Source organism: Rattus norvegicus, chromosome 1, assembly GCF_036323735.1.
Source record: "Rattus norvegicus strain BN/NHsdMcwi chromosome 1, GRCr8, whole genome shotgun sequence".
Classification (NCBI taxonomy): domain Eukaryota; kingdom Metazoa; phylum Chordata; class Mammalia; order Rodentia; family Muridae; genus Rattus; species Rattus norvegicus.
The window spans coordinates 223,051,478-223,073,656 of NC_086019.1; the positions used below are offsets into that span (position 1 = coordinate 223,051,478).

General features: G+C 42.0%; 1 protein-coding gene across 1 annotated transcript in view; it reads left to right on the forward strand.

Annotated features, from left to right (window-relative positions):
* Gnaq (G protein subunit alpha q) overlaps positions 1-22,179 on the forward strand; it is a 246,302-nt gene that overhangs the window by 199,025 nt on the left and 25,098 nt on the right. Inside the window, exon 5 of the mRNA NM_031036.3 lies at positions 661-790. Coding sequence (NP_112298.2) covers positions 661-790 — 130 coding nt within the window. The remainder of the gene's footprint in view (positions 1-660; positions 791-22,179) is intronic.

Here is a 22,179-nt window from a genome sequence, read left to right on the forward strand (position 1 = left end):
AAATGGTTCAGATGATGTCCCTGTGTGGCACTGTGTAACATTTTGATGTCATATACCACACTAACTTTCCAGCAAGGTGACAGGTTGGTTTGGACACAAGGCTGATTATTCCATTGCTGCCAGATATCATTGTACATGTCAGATTATTGCCAATATTGAAAGAGAAAAAAAGCCCCAAATTCTTAAACTATAGGAGGAAGCATGAGCAGGTTCACATTTACATTGAGTACCCTCCCTGTATGGAAATGTATGGTATCTCGTATCCTTTAACTATATCCATGATCATGCCTGGCCTACTCCAGTAGCATATGAGGATCTTCACTCTGACATCTACAAAGGAAAGGGAAGTTTATTATTTGTTATTTAAAACATAAAAACACACTGTGTTTGCCTTTGCTGTGCATAAGTAAATGAAATATTATTACATAGTTACAACTTTCATACATATCTAAGTAGCATCCCAGTAACCACAGCACTTTTTGTGCCTACCATACCTTATTTATGTCAGGTAACAGATAATTAATAGTCAGTCAATAATAATTAATTGAGTTAGATGCCAATGTCTTTAAAGTAGTGAATTTTCCCTGGTTTGTAAGTACTGTTTATATTGATATTCTTAATTTTTCTTTGTTATTAATCTGAATATTCTTAACCTTGCAGAATGGTCGATGTAGGAGGCCAAAGGTCAGAGAGAAGAAAATGGATACACTGCTTTGAAAACGTCACCTCGATCATGTTTCTGGTAGCGCTTAGCGAATACGATCAAGTTCTTGTGGAGTCAGACAATGAGGTCAGTACTCTTTGGATAGATGGTGATTTATCACTTTAATACTGGATAGAATAAATGATGAGATGTGGGGTGTGGGGAAAGAAGGGATGTGACACCATTACTTTCTTTACCACCTATTTCGGGATTTTTTTTCAGTTCATGTCTTTAGTTCTTACTATATTAGTGTATTTATTTGGTGTGTGCACATATATACAACAGTGCACACGTGCATTTCAACAGGACAGCCTGTGGGCGTGAGTTGTAAGATTGGAACTCAGGTTCTCAGGCTTGACTCCAAGTTCTTCTACCCACTGAGCTAGCTTACCAATGTGGATGATTTTAAATAATCATAAATAACCCTGTAAAACCAACCCACAGTACTCTCAGAATGGCAGGCTTTCCTCAGGAATGTGAGCAGGTCTGCTTGCTTGGCTCTAATCAGAGCCTGTTTGATACCTCCACACTATGCAGAGGTTCTGAAAATGAAAATATGAAATCTCTAGGCTAATCACAAGATTGTTTCATAGCCTCCCTTGCAAGATAGAACTGGGAGTTTTGTGTGAGTCACCCCATTTTGTTTTGCTGTCCTTTTGTTTAAAACAGTGTTTGCATGATGGGCGGGTATTCGGTACGTCACTTGGCAGATGTGAATAACTTTGTAGCTGGCTTCAAAATCAGGTCGTCCTGGAACCTTGTACTGTCTTGGTGATTCGGCCTGTCTGCTGCTACTGTGTAGTTTAGCTGTTGTGTAATTTAGTCTACTAACTAAACGTAGTGGTTTGGGAATTGTTCTTCATACCTCTGTCTGGAAAGCTGCTTCTGTATCGTGACTCTTCTCTGCTGCAGGGAAAGTTAACAGGTGCAGATATGGACTTGGAAGGTAGGTAGTAGAGGTTTATGAGTCAGAGTTGGCCCGGGAAGGTAGTTAGGAGGTATAGAAAACAGCCTTTTAGCTGAAGTTCAGTGTGTGTGTGTGTGTGTGTGTGTGTGTGTGTGCGCGCGCGTACGCGCGCGTGTGTGTTTGGAGGTGCCCCTAATAATCACGTCAGAGCTCACAGGTAGATAATAATGACTATTAAGTAAAGGTGGAAACAAAGGGAAGGAACTGAAAAACTCCAGCAATTGGCTGGCTAAGATCTACCATGTCAGACTTCACTGTCTGCACACTTTCTTCAAGGTATATAAGATTTCCTGCCTTCTTGGTCTTTTTAAGGTAGCTTGGTTTTTTTGCTAGTCTTACTAGTCTCATTACAATTTATACCCAGTATGCAGAGGTTTGCATCAACCAATGATCTGAGGTCTATTAATCGGCCATTGGCCCCTGAGCTGAAATGCAAAATGTCTACAGACATAGTAAAATACATAACTGTCGGCTATCAGATGTGAGCTGGGCAGTTGCCTTCGGAATTTTTACTGTTATGTCTCCCTGTTTCTCTTTTTTAAATCTGTACTTGTGCCTACGTGTTGTTCCATAGTCTTGGGAGACTATATCTTTACTATATTGCACACGTTAGACATTGTAAAGAGCCACTTGTTTCACTACTGTGATGTGGGGAGCCAGGATAGCAAAACAGACACAAAACTAGAAAAATTCACTAGAAGAAACTTAAAAAGTACACCTGCTTTTTTCTCAGAATAAGGCACATGAACAAAAGACAATATGAGTTACTCTGTAGATCTTTATTTCTTATATTCAGTTTGTTACCCACTAAGATAAAATTCACATGTGTCATCTACACAGAAGATGAAAGAAACACATATAATTCACACGTGTCCTCTACACAGAAGATGGAAGAAACACATATAATGCACACATGTCATCCACACAGAAGATCAAAGAAACACATATAATTCACACGTGTCCTCTACACAGAAGATGGAAAAAACACATATAATTTCATCCTTATGCTTTCATACTAGCAAAGGTGAGAACAGTGTCTTATCAGTGTATTTATACTTGGTAAATGCACTGTATCCACAAAGAACTGCATGTTGTGATTTAATGGCAAGCGATTTGCCTCTTTAAAATTAGCAAATAATCAAAGAAGTCAGTTCTCTAAATAACCTGTCATCTGAGTCTAGCACAACAGTCAAGTTCTTTGTTTATGTGATCATTATAGATTTCACCTGAACTCACAGAAATCGGTTGGCTGGCTGGCTGGCTGGCTGGCTGGCTGGCTGACTGGCTGGTATAAAAGTATATTATCAATCAGTGACTTTTTTTATCAGATGTCTTCAAATTTCTACTAGCATTCCATCATTCAGTCTCTAGGTGGGTGTTTTCTGTGAAAGCATGGCCCAGTTCCTTTGGTTCATAAGATGATTTACTATGCCACAGATTAAAATGATAAAGCTGTGTCCTTGTTTGCTTTCTGTTGCCATGACAAATGCCATGACCATCAGCACCTTGAGGAGGAAAGGGTTTATTTTATGTTACAGTTTATAGTTGATCATGAGAGGAAGTCAGAGCAGGAGCATGGAGGCAGGAACGTGGAGGCAAGAGCTGAAGCAAGAGGCCGTGGAGACATACTACTTACTGACTTGTTCTCCATGGCTTGCTTATGCCACTGAGGACACCTGCCCAGCGGTGATATCACCCAAAATGGGGCTGGACCATTTCTGTACATCAGTCATTAATTCAGAAAATGCCTACAGGCTATCTGATGAAGGTATTTTTCTGAGTTGAAATTCTGTTTTCTCTGATGACTAGTGCTTGGATAACCTGTGCTGTTTCTCTGTTAGATCTTTTAGTTCTGTGAGGTAAGTCAGACCCACTTTGGAGCTTTTTCTTGGGCTCTCATCAAGCCTGATGGTAGCCCTGGAGCTGATGTTTCAGCATTACAGGAAAGTACAGCCCATAGCCAGCGCCCCTGAGTGAGGCACATGCTCAGAAGCACACGTTCGTATTGGAGTGATCTGTTTAATTTTCAGTTGTAGTAAAACATGCAAATGTCATTACCTCTAACTTCTTAAACCACTAAAGTAATTCAGAACTATAGAATTCTGGTTTCTGAAACTTCCTGGTTTGGGTGGACAGAACAAGAATAAACTGACAGTTTGTTCTTGGTCTGAAATAGACTGCTCACACAGAGCAGACTTGACTGTGCTTACCTTGGTATATATTCGTGAGAGAAACCTGAGAGTGAGTGCTGTTAGCCTTTCTATCCTGCAGAACTATAGACAATGCACTGTAGACCACAAACAACAAAGCCATTCTGTAGAGGCTGGGGAGCTGATTGTTTGGTAAAGTACATCAGTCCCCAGAATGCACATAAAGCTGGGCATAGAGGCACATGCTTGTAATCTGAGAAGGTGGATACAGGCAGATGCCTGGGACTTTCTAGCCAGCTAAGCCAAGACTGTTTGGCTCGCCCCGGGCCTGTGAGAGAACCTAGCTCCCTTCTCCACCTACCTCCCTCCAAAAGGTAGATGGTAAATGCATGAGTACACACAGATACAGGGATGTGCAGGGAGAATGTTCCAGATTATTTCCGTTTAGTTGTCTTTTGGTTATTTGAAAACGTTGTTTATTAATCTCTGCAATTTTGCACAGATCTCCTTTTGTCTGTGCGAGTCTCAGCCTTCCTATTGTTTGGGGAATGAATGTCTTTCTCCTTTGTCTCCAAATAAGGAGATAAGCATGAACCAGTAGGCTAGACAACGAAGGCTATCGTGCTGCACTGCTTTCTGACTTCCCTTCCTCTCTTACGTTCCCCGTGTTAACAGACCAGCAGGCAGCCAACTGTTCTGCTGTAATCCTTTCACGGACACATTATTTCAGAGCCTCTGAGAGCCAGAACAAGACATAGCCCGCATGTATCACTGTGTGTTCAAACTAAGCTTTTAGTCTTTAACTGAGTTTAAACTCGCTTTCCAGTCTATGCCTGTACATGGTGCCCTCTCCACGATTCCTGTAAATATGTACATCTAACTGATTAGTCCTTTTGACTTGGTCATGCTGAATTCTGGTTTCTGAAACTTCCTGGTTTGGGTGAACAAAACAAGAATAAACTGACAGTTTGTTCTTGGTCTGAAATAGACTGCTCACACAGAGCAGACTTGACTGTGCTTACCTTGGTATATTATATATTCGTGAGAGAAACCTGGGAGTGAATTACAGCTTTTAAAACACAATTACTTGGTAATAAAATGATAAAATGTTTGCTACTTCTTTTTTAATTTAAAATTTTATGGTTTTATTGATCTTCATGTGCATGGATGTTTTGCCTGCATGGATGTCTTTGCACTATGTGCATGCATTGCCTGTGGAGACCAGAAGAGGGCATGGAATCCCCTGGAATTGAAGTTAGAGATGACTGAGCTGCCCTGTAGGTTTCAAAAATTGAACCCAGGGTGTGATGACGATTGGTGGTGGTGGTGGTGGTGGTGGTGGTGGTGGTGGTGGTAACAATGATGATGATGATGATGATGATGATGATGAAGATGAAGAAGAAGATGATGATGATAAAGGGTAGAATGTTTTAGAGAAGGAATCTACTCAAAGGTTACTGGGGAACTTCATTTAAGAAAAAAAAATCAGTGTTGGTCTCATAGAGTGTGATGTGATGAACAAGAGTCACTGGTGGCCACACTAATAGAGCTATATTGTTTTAGAATTAGGAACCCTAGGAATAGTCTATGGAGATGGCTCAGTAGGTGAGAGCAAGCACGAGGACCTAAGTTCAGATCTCTAGCATCTACATAAAAAGGCAGGTGTGGCTATGCATACCTGTAATGTTGGTGTTGTGAGGCAGAGACAGGAAGCTCTGTAGAGTTTGTGATGTCAGATTAGTCCAATAAGTGAACTTCCAGTTCAGTGAGAGCCACTGTCTTGGGGCAGCAGGGAGAAAATAAGTGATGGAGACCACTGACATCCTGCTCTAACTCCCACATGGCCATTGGCCCTCACACCTGTGCAATCACATACATGTATACAGCACACACATACATACATGCAGCAGTAAGACAGAAACTTACTTTCTGGGATACTGGACACTTAAGGTGTTGTACCTCAGAACTGTCCCTGACTAAGAAACAGGGAAGTAGAAAGAGTCCAGTTGTCCTGGTTGAGTCCTAGCCCCACTCACAGGCTGAGTAATCATGAACAGTGACTGTCTTTGTGTTAACTATTTTAATGTAAACACTTAAGATACTGGATAGGTCTTCCATTGCTGGAAGAGAGTGCATTCAGAAACAACCGAACGACAGAGGTTTTCCTGGTTTCAGAGGGCAGAAGGTGTGATAGCGTTCATAGTGGGGAGAACATGTGACAGATTTTTCATGGCACCAGACCAGAGAAACACAGAGATAGGAAAAGGAGATAGAGGTCTACTTCACCACCCAGACCCCACTTCTTAAGGAATCCACTCTCTTCAAAATAGGACCACAAGCTGGCAACTGGGAATTCAAAACATGAGCCTGTGGGGGACATTGCAGATTCAAACTGTAGCAGTGATGTTATTTGTAAGTAATATATAAACTACCTAGAACACAAATCTCAAGGAAATGATAGCTCACATCATCAACAATCTTGATTGGTTGGTTAAGACAGGGTCTCATGCAGCCTAAACTGACCCCAAATCCATGTGTAGCCAAGGATATACTTGAGTGAATTCCCAATTCTGCATGCACACATACTCACGAGGGTCAAAGGGAAAGAAGTTTGCTTACTGCTCAGACTGTTCTCTGTTCTCATTTTCCGCTCATGCAATGGGAGAAAGGACATGCAGACATGTGCAATTACAAGTGCATCATTCATTATCTGTTGAACTTAGGTTTTTTGTTGTTGGTTTGGTTTGGTTTTTCTCATAATTTTTTCTTAATTATTTACATTCCAAATGTTGCCCCCCTTCATGGTGCTCTCTCTATGAGTTCTTCACCCTCCTCCCCCTTGCATTTCCTTCTGAGAGGGTGCTCACCCACCCACTGACTCCCACTTCACCCCACTAGCATCTCCCTTCCCTAGAAACTGCTACAGGATTAAGTGCATGCATCCTTCCCACTGAGGCCAGACAAGACAGTCCTCTGCTACATCTGTGCCAGGGGCCACGGTCCAGCCCATGTATGCTCTTTGGGAGCTCTGAGGGGTCTGGTTAGTTGATACTGTTGTTCTTCCTATGGGATTGCAATCCAATCCCCTTCAACTCCTTCAGTCCTTCCCCGAACTCATCCATAGGGGTCCTGACCTTGGTCCAGTGATTGACTGTGAGTATCTGCATCTATCTCAGTCAGCTACTGGTAGAGCTTCTCAGAGGACAGCCATGCTAGGCTTCTGTCTGCAAGCGCAGTGTCGGGGTTCCTGCCCATGGGATGGAACCCAAGGTGGGCTGGTCTCTGAATAGACTTTCCTTTCATCTCTGCTCCATTTTGTTCCTGTATTTCCTTTAGACAGAAACATGTGATGTTTCTGCATTTTGCTTTTTCTTTAAAATTGCATTAACTGAGTTCCTCCTAATTAATCTACACTACATTAATAGGCTGTGATTTACAGCTGATCCGTGCCTTGTTTGCCCTACATTATGGGCTGGTTTGCCCAATGAAGTCATTCAGAAATTGTTATTGAGCCATGGCAGTCCTGACTGGTGGCTTAATATAAACCCCACTGCCGCATCTCCTCACTACTCCCACATCTCTTCAGTAGCTTGCCGACACATGGCAGCATGGAATCCAAACGCTTCCAGCACGAGTCCCTTCTGTGTTTCCTCTGCCTCAAATAGAGTTGACCATTGAGCCTGGGTTGCCACAACTTGTAACGTATGAAGGACTGGATTTGAAATGGCCTATTTCATGATTAAATTGCCAGTGCTTAATAAGAGTCATTTTACAGAGACACAAAGATAACCTTTCCCTTTCAGTTTTAACTCAGTTTTCAGGAAAGTAACCAGACCATTGTCAGACTAAGAGAAAAACTTGAGAAGTTTAGAGCCTCTGGCTAAAAGATACATGGTTTGGAATTTCAGAAGCTGGGTCACACATAAGTAGAGTGATTCCAGAGGGAGAGAAGGATGAAATAGTGCTTAGGGAGGAGCTTCTGTGCCCAAGGCTTGTTGTGGACTGGACAAGTTTCTGGTTTCTGTGCTTGACTGATACCTGGTCTCACTTTTGCTTGGGATTTTGTTTGGGGCAGCTTGCAGTGGGTGACTGGATAAAAATCATTCTTTTTGCTATTAGTCAATAAATGAGTCCCTGTCATTAGATGCTGTCTGTTCATTCAACCAATGAATGCTTTTTTATAAAGCTAACGCTGGCCTGGTGGTAATGGTACACACTTTTAATCTCAGCTCAGGAGTTAGCAGCAAGTGGATATTTGTAAGTTTGAGACCAGACTGGTCTGCAGAGCAATTTCCAGGATAGCCAGAACTGATACAGGGAGAAACTTTGTCTGTGAGAAAGAAAGAAAAAGAGGGAGGGAGGGCTGGAGGGAGGGAAAGAGAGAGGAAGGAAAGGAAGAAAGCAAGCAGGCAGGCAAGCAAGCACAAAAGCAAGCTAAAGCTAAGTTCAGAAGCTAATCCTTGTTTATAAATTCATACAGAAAATTTAGGCCCTCAGGTTAATTTTAAATTCTTAATATTCAGACCATATGCCAGATTCTAAAACTAACATAAAATGTGGACTGCTCAGTCTCCTTCAGTGGTGTGCATCTTTATAAGCAAAAGCTGGCACTTATTCATGTTTTTTTACCCAGATACACAGTCCTCATTAGGCCCTTGTCAGTCTGTCCTTTTTTCTGACAAGGATATTCTTCCTGGAGTCACTGTAGCCTGTATTCTTTCAGTGACTTTTTCTTTAGGTAGGGATCAAGCACCTTTTCTAAGCTCCCAGCCTGGATATACAGACTCTATGACTCCATGAGTATGGAATGGCGTTAGCTGTCCACGTGTCATCTCTCTCTATCCCCTGCCCTCCATTCCACCCTTTTTAGCATGCTTGGTCGGTTTGTTGCTGAGCTGTTTAATCTTGGTGCTGGTCTGGCAAAACGCGGAGCAGTGGGTTGAGTGCTTCCTGGAGCATAGGTCCTGGGTGCACGTCATTGGCAGGGACAAGGCACTGGTGGCTGGTGTTTTCATTGCATGCCATAAGTACTGTAATTTGTCTAAGACCTACAGCTCACTAAAGATACAGGCCTTGAGATCACCATCTGGCTTAGGGCTGCTCCAAGTGTTTAAAACAGCACTGAAGCAGGACCTGGAGAACAAGTCCCTAACTTAACATCTATAGGTAGGCTTCTTCAGAAAACATTCTCAGATAAAGATATGCCTAACAGAAGCAGTGTTCTGCTGGTGTGAGCTTTAACTGCTGGCTGTGTTACAGAGAAACTAGAGGTATGGAAGTGGCTGCAGGTCCCAAGCCCAATGTTGGGTTCTGTCTGTTGCTCATTCGTAGGCTAAGAGGAAGACTCTCCTAGCATCGAATTGAACATGGCATAAGAAGGCTCTGGAGCTTCCTGTTTGTTGAGCATTTGCCATGGTCTAGGGAATATCTATATCGATCTTCTGACTGTGCCACATCACAGTAAAGGAGTTTGAGGTTTGAATTATTCAGTATTTATTTCCTGTTAAGAACGGAGAAGTGCCTCAAAATCCAAAGGAGCCATAGTTATTACATATGTCCAAATCCTAGATCAGCTACTGTCTATGTTTGAGACTCTAGGGCCTCAGTCTACTCAGCTGTATTTGGGTTATGGTAAAGATTCACTCTGTAACTAACACATGAAATAGGACAGTCAGTGGTGCGTTGTTGGTGTCATATAAGTGATTATTATAATGTGATGATAATTCTAGATCCAGAGAGATAAAAATCTAGTACCTTTCACACTGTTGCTATTTATTCAGAGCCCAAACAGGAAACCTCCAGCTTTAGAGCATTAAAATTCAATGAATTCCCCTCATGCAGGAATTCTTTCCAGGGTCCCATGCAGGGGGGACAGATGGTTGTAGGTGGGCTGTATGACTTCGAGAGTTAACAGTCTTGATTAAGTGTTAGGCTAGGCTAAAATAGAAATTAAACCTTATGAAAACAGACCACTTTGACATAGAAATTGTTTCTTAAATATCAAATAAAAAAAGAAATTGTTTCTTTACTTTTAGGCAACTTCATTGTCTTGAGATATGTGTGTGTGTGTGTGTGTGTGTGTGTGTGTGTGTGTGTGTGTATTAAAGACAAAAAAATGCCTCTCCTGAGATGTCAGTATTCTCATCCCATTTACCAGGCTTCATAGAGAAATCTGAAAACTAAATTTTGAGCATTTAACTTTATATAAAATTCAGGAGAACAGAGAGCGTTTGGGAAAGAAGGACCTAGGGAAGGACCTAGTGAGACAGTAACTGTCAGTCTTGGTCGATGAGCCTTTTGTAGACCTGCAGAGGGACATCAGGAGCAGAGTGCACTCACTGGAAGCAGTGATTCCTTTGAAGAGTATTCTGTCGCCCTGTGTATGACATCTCCAGATGTTACTTTGTAGGTACACTTGGACTTCTCTTGGCAGCCACAGAGCAATTTATAAAAACTCCAACATCTGAACACATTGGAGTCCATACTTGTGGTCCACCAAGCTGGGCATTTGCATAAGATAAGCACATTTCACTCATCTGGGTCGGATTCGAAGGAAAGCAACCTCTCCCCCGACCCCCATGTCTATTATGAGTTAAAAACCACAAGGGACCACAGTATTACTTATTTTCTCCAGGCTGCTTACGAATAGACATTTCCCCTTTGAGGGCCTCTCAGTAGCTACTTCCTCCTATAACAATCTACTCTCTGAGTTATATGTCTTATCAACTACTGATGCACATTAGCTAGGAAGCACTGAGGAAAAGCAGGGAAGAGTTACATGAAAGAGCTGTAAATATGTCTTTATTTTATTCCTCAATAGCAGCTTTACATAGAAGAGGACACCCAACATCAACCTCTATACACGTGTGCACATACCTCACATGAATACCTACAAAGGTTTTATTTCATACGTCACATGATCACTATCTTCAAGTTTGCACAAGTGAAACTCCGTCTTCCTGCTTTGAAGTAGTGGAGGGCTCAGGAGTACTGTGAGCACTTGCCTTGCCGAGCGGCTCTTACCACTCTTCTAGAACTTCGTCTTCCCAAAGCCAACCTCCACATGTCTTCACAATAAATTCCCCTTTTCTTTGTGTCTGTGCATGTAGCTGTCCTGCGTCTCTCTGATAAATCGAAACACACAGTGTTCTTCTGCCTGGCTTGCTTTACTCCACACAGTTTGTTCATGACCCGTGGTGTACAGTGTGCACATCCTTGGCTACAGGTATCTCTCACTCCCCTCGCTACATGTGGGAAAGCACCAGTTTTATTCATCCTTCAGAAGCTGCTGCCATGGTGTCCTTCTTTAACCTCCTACTGTGAGCTCAGGCTGACTATTCTGAGCTCTTACTCGTTAGTTCTTTGAAATATGTGCCCAGAATAGAGCTGCTGGGTCATATAGTAATTGTTTTTTTTTTTTAATTTCATAAGAGGCTACTATAATGTCTCCATAGCAACCATATCATCTTGATGTTCCCACCAGCATGACTTTTTGTCTTCCTCCACATCCTTGCCAACAGGTACTAGTTACGAGTTTTGTTTTGTTTTAATGATAGCTATCATTAATGAGTGAAGAAGTTCTATCATGTGTGACGCTTCCATTTCCCTGATTAGTCTGTTGAGCATTTCTCGTGTGCTTACTAATCATTGTAGAACACACATGCAAGTCCTTTGCCCATTTGTAATCAGGTAAGGTTTTTTTTTCATTTTTATTGACTTGTAGGAGCTTTCCATGAGTTCCAGATATTCCTTAACAGATATTTAATTTACAAGTATTTCTCTTATTTCAAACATAGTATCAATGTTTAAGTCACTGTTTCTTCAGGACAGTAGTTAATAGACTTAATAGCCCTCAGCCACAGTAAAAAGATTTGCATATGAAGTCAGAGAGAATGAACAGGCCCTTTGACTTTTTTTTCTTTTTTTTTAGTAAATGGTCACTACTGTAAAGGTAACTTTCTATTACTCAGCAATTAGTTAGGTTGCACAAATGTCCACTAGGTGGTGCTCTAACGGCAGCATCAAATGTTTTCATACAGCTGAAGATAAATTTCCAAGTTGTTCCAACAACAAAGATTCAAACAGATGAGCCATTTATGTTAATTTGGACAGAGTAGTCATATCTGTAGAATATTTGACTAAGGTTCTGAGCTGTAGTCCTTTTCCATTTTCTCATGCTGATAGCAGTCTGGTCCAGGCTTTCCTTCCCATTACCCACAATGCCACAGCTGACTGTTAACTAGTATCCCAGAGTCTGGAGTGCACTAGGCCCTGTTGGAGCAGCACTGTGTCTTGAGAACTGAAGCTGCAAATATATACAGGGTACTTACCCTATGGCTATTTTGAAGGATCCTTAAATACAGATTAGGGAATCAAATTTCCTCCAATTTTTTTTCATTAATCTTGGGAAATCACGTAATGGAAATGGACATATTTTAAATATAAGCACTTGCTTGAAAGCTTGAAATCTGACTCACTCAGCCTTTCTTATTTCAGGTGCCCTTTTGATTATGAAATAGATGGAAACTCACATTATAGTTCGAGAGATGAAATTGACTTACCCAACACTGTTTTAGAAACTTTGCCGCTTTCACTGGTGTCAGCATTAAACATTTCTGATAGCCTATAAGCCTTCAACAAAATCAAAAACCGCAATTGTCTTATGGTGACATGTTGCTGACAGTTCGTTTGTGGAATATTTGTGTAGGAGTCCCAAAGCAGCTTACCCTGCTAGTCGTTTATTCACTTCTATACAGTTCTCACCTGTCACCTAAGTCAACTGTCCCTTTGTTTCCGGGGTTCTCTGTGTCATCCACTAGATCTGTCTGTCTGTAGGATTGTAGCTGAGTCCTGTTCAGTTTGGTTTTTTTTTTTTTTTTTTTGGCCTGGTAATGCATATACTTGTATCTTTCCACATTTAGTCTGTCTTACTGCAGCGACAGCTCTCCAAGTGTAGAGCTGCCTTCTAGAAAAGTGAATCAGTTAACATAGTCACAAAGGGTAAGGTGCAGCCCTTCTAGAAAGTGAATCAGTTGCATAGTCACAAAGGGTAAGGTGCAGTGGGACTTTAGGCTGGTTGGTTCTTTTCTCCTCCACCCTTACAACCCCCTATCACTAGATAGGAGAGAAAAAAGGATAGAGGGAAAGGGGCAATGTCAGCATCAAACTACTTCCTGTGATTAAGAGTGCCGAGTTCCTTGGGGCAACTTTGATCTTTGCTTTCAGGATATCTAATTTCTTCTTCTTGTTGTTTCTTCTTTGTGCATGACTACTTAGAAACAGCAACTAATATCAACCTATAAGCCTTAACGTACTGGAAATGGCTTCCCTTTTAAGGAAGAAGCACAGGGGTGAAGGCGGTGGGGTAGTCACCAGCACTTCCCTGAGCCCTGTTTCCAGCTCCCTAGCTCATGGCTGCATACTGCTCTTCCTCCATTGGTCAGCTGATCAGAAGCATCTTCAGAGTGTTTCCAGAGGAAATCTAGAGGATTCCATGATGGGTCTCCTTTAGCAGTGGTTTCCTTTCTCTGGTTTCAGTTGCTTGCTCTTCTTGGTGGTACAAAAATACTAAATAAAAATACTCATAAATAAGCTTATGATTTATTTATTCTGCTACAATTATTCTATTATACTATTGGTTTTTTTTACTGTCTTACTGTGTTAGGTTTGTAAATTACATATTAGCATTGTTACATATGTGTAGGTTGAGTGTTTCTTAGGGTCTTACCTTTCAGGATTCTTAGTCTTATTTTGGGGGATTATTTTTAATTCTTTCTTAGATTTATGTGTGAGAGTAGTGTTGCCTGCATGTATGTATGTGCAGTATATGTATGCAGTGACCTCAGAGTTCATAAGAGGGCGCTGGATCTCCTGGAACTCGATGCTTGTAAGCCACCATGTGGGTCCCGAGAACTGAACCTGGGTTTTCTATAAGAGCAACAAGTGCTTTTAATTGCTGAGCCAAATCCCTGCCCCTGTTTGCCCCTCTATTGGATTTTGTTGTTTTGCTGTTGCAGTGCTGGGATCCAGTCCAGAGCTCTGTGCCTGCTCTGCAAATACTCTGCCGCTGGGCTGCTTCTGTCACTCAGGGTCTGCTCTTACTGTTCTTAAGGACTTTAGAAGATTTGCCTAAACATAAGATGCCTGGAAATAAAATTCAAATCTAATCATGGATTTTACTTATAGTGTATAAACATATATAGTTAGCATAAAGGCAATTTGATACAACATTTCTGTTGAGTTGTAACTGTAGTATTTCACATGAGGTCATAGGGAATTTTCCAATTATGTCAGTATTCAGTACTTCAAATTGTGAATCATTTAGGTCATTTAAATTTCATATATTCAAATAGGAACCATACCATTTCCATGAGGTACAGGTATCTATGGGGTTTGTCCTATGTGAGGATTCATCCAAGGATTTACCCTAGAACAGGTAAAAAGTGACTGCTGTGTTACCTACTGAGGGTCAGCACGGTTAGCCTTCCGTGTGAATAGCCTTCCGTGGAGGTTGATGAGGTCTGCTCAGGTTGCTGTCTGTAATTGTAGCTTTCCATAGTCTGTACTTTTGTGCTTTCCACATCTTTCCTGTAAAGAACTCCATTGCCCCCTAAATCCTATTTCTTCATTTAGCTGGTCACACCCTGGACCGCATTGTGTCTGCCACCAAAATCCCCATAATGTATTACAGGGCTGGCAGCACGGTTCTGAAGGAGCACAGGAACAGCCCAGCCTTTTTGCTCTTCACTGGGATTGCTAAAGCTGAGGTTAAAAGTTGAGATGAGCTGGTCCATGTGAAGCACCTGTCGTTTTTTGTCTGTTGGGTGTGGAACTTCAGTAAACAAGACAGCATGCCTATCCCTAAGGACCTTGGGGCTCCCTCAGAGAGACACTAGACAGCAAAGCATTTCCTTAGCAGTAAGGTCAATGCTGGGAAACAGCCAGCCATCCAGGCTGACCCCAAGCCATGCATGGGGTTTGCCAGCAGCAAGCCATGCTCTCCCAAATGCCCCTTTAACTTGCCTGTTCCATGCTCTTCAGCCATTGAGGATTCAGGAAGAGATTAAGATTTTGCTTTCAAGGGAAAAATTCTCCTTCACGCTGACATAAAAATTCCAATAGCTAAGAAGAAAATGATTTTAAAGGTAATCTCATGACAAGAGTTTTTACTTTTTTTTAAATTCTGTTGCTTCAAATTAGGAAATTGTAGCTCCATTCAGTAAGTCTGCAAGGTTATTTAATATTATTAAATATCCCACTGTCTGGGGAACTTGCTAAATCGCTCAGATACATAGATGTTTCAAGACTGCCAGTGGTGCCTTCTGTTGGTATTGTAGCATATAAATTGTACGTGCGCGTGTGAATGTCTGCCTCAGTGTACCTCCGTGTTGTGGGGAGGAAGAGTGGCAACCCCAGCTACACAGACAAGCAAGAACGGACCTGAACAAGAACAGGTCCTTTATTTGCAAAAGTCCTCAAGAAAAGCAACTATATCTCCCCTAAGAGAGTGCAAATGGAGAAATTTGCCAAAATTGAAAAACATTTGTAATTTAAAAGGCAAAATTCAGTGAGTTGTCAGAAGTTCTTCAGAACTATAAGGTCTAATGAGACAACAGATCTAACAAATGAGGAAACAAAATGCCTTGGAAGAAGAGCAAGAAACTGAGTTTTAGTCTTGGCTTCACCAAAACCACTAGTGGGCTTATGGGCTTTGGCCTCCTCAGGCTGCAGGTAGGTGTCTGACTTAGACAGATTAGATCTAGACACACTTAGCCTCCCAGCCACCTCCAGCCCTTGTACTTAGGTGCAGACAAAGTTAAATCCCCCCAACCTGGGAGCTACATTTGTTTAGCAAATGTTTATGGAGTGTGGGTGCTTCCCGAGCCTCTGGCTCTTACAGAAAGTGGTCCCATCCGAATCTCCTCAGACTTCAAGTTTGCCTTTTAATTGTAAATTTGAATGTTCTTGACACCTTTATCAGGGACCATAACTGTAGTCTCACCCAGAGACCTCTCTGTATTTAGCTTTGTTAACTGCTAGACAGTTCAGCTCCACACAGAAATACCAGTCAGACAGACTGATTTACAAGTGACACAGAAGGTTGGATTTAATTTTTTGGTGAGGTTTGCCTTCCTCTCAGAGAAGTGCAGTTTCCAGGAAGGTATTTCCAGTTCTCAGTAGTGGATGAGTGGATCTCAGCCTGACCACATCTGTAGCCAGCTTTTAAAAGACAAGTTTCAGCTGAATGTGTGCATTTCCCTTGGCAAGCCACAGTTTCTGATAAAGTGAATATAATAACTTTAGTTGAGTAATCTGGTTTTTTTTGGGGGGAGGGTGTTGGATAGTTTCTTTTGAAGCCCCTGTTCCTTGCTACTCGGCCTACTTGTTCTGACAACAACCATCAACTTGAAATTACAGGAAATAAAAGGTTTTATTTATTATTGTTACTAAGAAAGAAAAGCTGTTGTCTCATACAAGGTCTACTGCTTGTGTCCACAGAGGGGCAGCATAGCTTTGCAGGCTGCCTCAGCTCAGCCAGCCCCAAATGCCCTCTACTCCATTATAAATGTCTGCCTGTCCTGGCTAACCAGTTACTCAGAGCTTTTCTTCACTGTGTTTTCTGGAACAAACTCAGCTATCTTAAAAGACTGTGTGTATGTTGCTTACATCGGGACCATAGGACCTACTTGTTCATTTTGCTGGTTATGTAACAGATACATTTTGAGTTTTCATACAGGATTATTTGAGGCCTTACATCTTCAACTAGGAAAGCCACACTACTTTTTTATTGAAAATAGATTTTTTCATACAATATATTTTGATTATGGTTTTCCCCTCCCATAACTCCTCCCAGACGCTTCCCTTCTTCCTATCCACCCAGTTCCACACCTTTCTCTCTCTCATTAGAAAGCAGGCATCAATCATTCATGCATACATACATTCATACATACATACATACATTACATACATACATACAATAAAATAAAATAAAAACAAAAGCAAAGCAGACTAGGACAAAACAAACAGACAAGAAAGAGCACATGAAACATAGATGCAGAGAGACACACACATTCAAACACACAGAAATGCCATAACACAAAACCAAACACCATAATATATAACCAAACACCATAATATATAAGCAAAAGACCTGTAAGGGCAAAGAAAGAACAAGCACTTTGAGACAGAAAACCTCGAGAACACCATTGAGTTGATTTTTTTGTGTTGCCATCTACTGCTGGGCATGGGGCCTGCCCTTAAATGTGGTTTGTACACCCAGTACGACTCTATTGGAGAAAACAGTTTTTCCCTCTGCCAATTGTTATCAGTTGGAAATAACTTCTGGGTTAGAATGGGCTTGTACTCATTCCCCATCTCAGCATTAGGACCCCATCTGGCTTTGACCTTTACAGGCCGTACACATGTAGTCCCCATGAATTCATAGATACATAGGTCCTGCTGTGGTTAGAAGGTGTTGTTGTAGAAATATAAAAAATATTGTTGTCTTTTACCTCGCTAGGTCAAACAGGTGGTGCCCCAAGATATCTGCTAGATAACTTTGCGGAAACACATCCCAACTCGTGGGCAGCCCAGTGTCTCCTGCAGCCGCACACTTTCCTATACTCAAATCATCACATAAAAGAACACACAACACAATAATCTTTGACCCAGTTGGTAAGATATAATTGCCCACCTAACCATACAAAGCCCAGTACCATCCATCCCTTAAGAACATTTGTAACAACCTGAAAAGGTACAGCGTATAATCTTAACATCACTCGCCATATTATCCTGCCACGGCTTCTCTCTCTCCCCTTCCTCTCCCATCCCCTCCTCTTCCTTCAGACTTCTCTCCCGTCCATCCTTCCTTCTCCTCCAATGACAAACCTCCTTCTAGCCTGTACCTGCCCCTCACCTGTATTTTACAAATTCAATGGGGAGGTTCTGGTGAAGTCACTGATTCCTGAGTACTGGACTAGGCAGCTGTCCTTGGGGCAGTGGAATTAGCATCAAAATACAAATCACTCCAGGGTAAACCACAGCGAGAAGGTCTTGTGTTCTTGGTGTCCTCCGTCTCCTCTGCTCGTGCAGTCTTTCTACCTCCTCTTCTACACGGTTCCCTGAACCCCTGAGGGGTTTGATGGCAGCATCCATTTAGGACTGAGTGGTGGAAGGTTTTTCACTCCCTGCACATTGTCCATTTGTGGGTTTCTGTATTTGTTTCCAGCTACTATAGGGGAAGCTTCTCTGATGTTGGCTGAGTACTGATTTATTGGTCCAGGCAGCCAGAGGGTTCAATGAAGAGGAAAGGGCATGAGCAGGGAGGGGGAAGTGCCTTGGCCACTGTTGCTCTAAGATGTTGCACTGAGGGTGGGGGTGGTGGAGATGTTGGTTAGTGAGCAGAGTGTACTCTTGCACTCCGCACTTATGGTGGAGAAAGCTTTGGGAGAGTGTTCTCTTCTCATGCAGTGTTACAGCCCTTGTGACAGATGCTCAAGATGACGGAGTAATTCTCACACACCTTAATTCCTTCTGGACAGGGTCTTATGTACAGTTTTGAGATGGGTTGGGTCTGACAGCAGGTGCTTCCTATTGACTTGGCCTCATGACATCTACATGAGGAGGGACTTGTGGGCACTGCCCCTCTGTGACTGATGGCCACAATTCTCTCCATGGGGATGACGGGGATGCTGTCGCTATGTGACAGGGGCCTGGAGTCAAAAGCAGGCAAAGCTCCTACCATTCTAAACAGTTTCATGAACTGAGGATCGAGTAGTCAAATATATGCACATACGGGGGCCATTCTCATCCAAGCCACCACACCAGCCTAGGGCATATCTACTGTTGGCATTATTTGCAGAGAAAATATGAAACTAGCACGTGTCATAGACCAAACCACAGAGAACTAGGGAAGTCGTCCAGAAGTTCAGTGTTGCCAGAAGTCTAGGGGAAAGTAGGCTATCGCTGACCCCATAGGTTATACTTGAGACACTAATGACTCCTCAGTCGCCTTTGATCACCAAGCAGGACTTTATTGTCTGCACACAAGTCTCTCATAAGTGTGCTAAATGAAAATAACTTGTCCAGCCAAAGCTCTCTGAGGGCTCCACTCACGCTACTGCTGAGTCACTGTGCCAGGGAGAGCCTCACCCTCTCTGGGTATTTAGATATAAGTCCATTTAGATATGAGTCCTCCTGAAAATGCACATTCACTCAACAATTAAATACTGTTCACTACATCACAAGATCAGTGCTTGGGTGTTGGAAGACATAAGTAAGAGAATTAACTTACATTCCAAGAAACTGCATGGAGTTTAATGTTATGAGGCTGTCACAGCCATGATTTCAGAGGAGGGATGCGTTGTTTTTCCACCTTGATGACTGAAAACTTTAAGAAAGGTAGATAAAGACAATAAGAGAAAAATACAGACATTTCCGGGTAGAATGAGGGCGATGGGGTCAGTTTTTGTATTTCCCTCTTGGAAATGACCTTGACCGAGTCATAGCTTCTTTACATAAAGGTGGTAGTGTGCAGATGACTACTGAGCTGTGTTATAATCACAAAGCCCTCTGTACACTTAACTTTCCTTACTGTGGCTCCCGTGCAGAGTTAAGTTAAAGTGTACCCGGATTAAAACTTCAGGGCAGAAACAGGTTTGTTGGGTTTTGTATTTTATATCTTTAAAAGTTGTGTATCAAATCCATATTTCAGCTAATCTTATAATAAATATAAGAGTCAGTGTGATTGAGGTTCTTGATCTTTTTAAACAGATAAGTAAGAAAGAATTGCCAAATTTATTTCTGTTATTCTTATCCTGCTAGGAATTGACCCCAGAGCCTTGTAGTAAAACCTGTGTTTGGTTTTATAGGTGGGCTTGCTCTATAGCCTACATTGACTCAGTTCCCTGCTTCAGCCTCCTAAGCACCAGGATTAAAGTCATCCGCATCATCCCCGGCGTACGGGCAGCTTGATAAGGAGTTCAGTACAGAAGACTGCCATGTCTGTGGGGAACACAGTGAAATCGAATAGGATAGAGTATGTGCCATACTGGGAAACAAATTTCATCTGTGTGCCAGTATGTCTCTGTATAAATTATATGTTTACCATAACTAGTAGTTTGGAAAACACTATTTTAGAGAAATGTTAATATATATGTGTGCAGTACAGATACTCCAACAGCTGATGACCTGGAAGACTTGTCCCAGTGACAAGAGAAAGATATCATTTGTCATAACTTTATGTAAGTATGTTGAGCCTTCTACCCAGGTTTCTTATCCACATTCACCCAACACATATGGGAAATACTTGGTAAGGAGGGGTCTTGGCAAACAAGCCTGCTCTTGCTACTGTTCCCTCAGTGACTCCTCACCGAGATTTATATTGTGTTTCCTGATACAGTTGCTCTAGGGACTATTTAAAATATGTGGATGTGCAGGTTGCATGAAAACTACCGCACACCTCTTGTTCTCTCTTGCTCTTGTTCTCACTTCTGCTCTCCCTGTCTCCCCATTCCCTTACCCCCTCTCTACTTCCTTACCCGCCCACCCCACCCCGCCTTTCTCTGCCCCTCCTACTCTCTTAACTCCCCTCCCCATGCCCTGAATAAACTCTATTCTATATTAAAAAAATTTTAAAAAGGAAGACAGACAGACAATTACTGCATTTATATAGTTTCAAGCATCCACAGATCTTGGTACCTTCCTGGAAGACCCCTAAACAATGGAAAATATAATCCTAAGGATGTACTAAATGTTTAACGTCTGTTTACTTCAAAGGTGCTCCATTACCCAGAAAGGGAGTCTGTACCAGGCATCCCTGGGGTGTAACACCCCATCCATCCTTTGAGGCTCACTCCTGTCGTCCCCTCTGGATGTTTTAATGGGAAGCAGTTCACGCCTCACATTTACTGCAGAGCATACTTAGGAATATGGCTCTCCAAAGCTTTCCTCTCTCCCTTAAAAGCTACCTGGGGGAGTGAGCATTAAAATGACTATCCATTTCTCAGGACAGTGGTGAGTCTGTCAACACAGCCAGGTCATTTTAGGAAAGCCTAAGCCATTGAGTGAAACGAGGTTTTCATTGCCTGGGATTTAGATTGTCAGTCCCTAGAAATGACAGCTTTAGAAAATGATGCCACTTCAATTGCAGTAAATGCAGCTTTCAGTGAAATGGTGAGTACTGAAATTTTCTGTTTAAAAAAGATACTAACTCTTACTAGTATTTCTGTCACGGGATTCTCTTTCATCTTATAGAAAGGTGGGGTGGGACTCTTAGTCAGGAAACTGGGACAGACAGACAGACAGGACTGCCTGGTTAACAGCCAAGCTCTCCTAAGCGCCTCTCACTGTCCCGTGTGTCTGTTCCATACAACTTTTGGCATGCTCATTAGCATGAATAGACTGTGCAGAGCTCTTGCACAGCCTCAGGGACTTGATGGGGATAGCAGGGACATAAGACAAACACAAGCACACAGGTGTCCTGAACCCGGTGATCGGGGCTCTGGCTGGAGAAGTCACAGCCCTCAGAAACGCAGCATGGTTATTGTGTGCACTTGAACAAGAAGGCAAGGTTATTCTATACACCTGAACAAGGAGGAGGTTTAGCTAACCTAGGTAGGAGCTGGGGCTGGAGCAGAGCCTTAACTGGGGAAGGAAGCCACAGCGGTCATTTTCTGAACACAGCATCAACACACTCACTTGGACTAGAGGAAGGCTTTGCTATCTTTCAGATTTCACCGGGAAAGCTTCAGCCACGTGACTGGAGCTGAGGCCTCAACACAGGTTCACTCAGGGCTGCACTTGCCTCTCACATTTGGAACGATAACATTTCTTAATCCCTTAAGGGTTGATATTGTCACCATAGCTAAGTAGGGGAAGAAAACAGCACTGACTTTGAAGCCATGTCATTTCAAACCTGAGGCTCCACCTCACAAGCTTCCATCCTGAACCCTCGTTTCATCAACGTTAAATTCATTTGACCCCTATTTGACCCCTTTCCTGAATTGAGCTCACAATTAGATCCTATCCTTTTTGATTTAATGTTTTTATTTTGAGACTTATATTCCCTTGTAGCTTTCTGTTGTGTTTTGTTTTGTTTTGTTTTCAACTGCCCAATTTAATAATAAGGCCTCTTTGCACGTGTTTTAGAAAAAAACTATTCTATTTAAAAATTTGAAAAAAAAATCAGTGAGTAAATTTTTCTCATGATAATAAAAGCAACTCTGGAGAAAATATTTAAACTTTTAAAATTAACACTTTATAATTTGTGGGCATACTTGATTTTTTTTTTGATCCAAGGGTAGTTTCTCATAAAGTTTGTGATACGTTTTCCACCTTCCATATTAATTACTATCATGTGG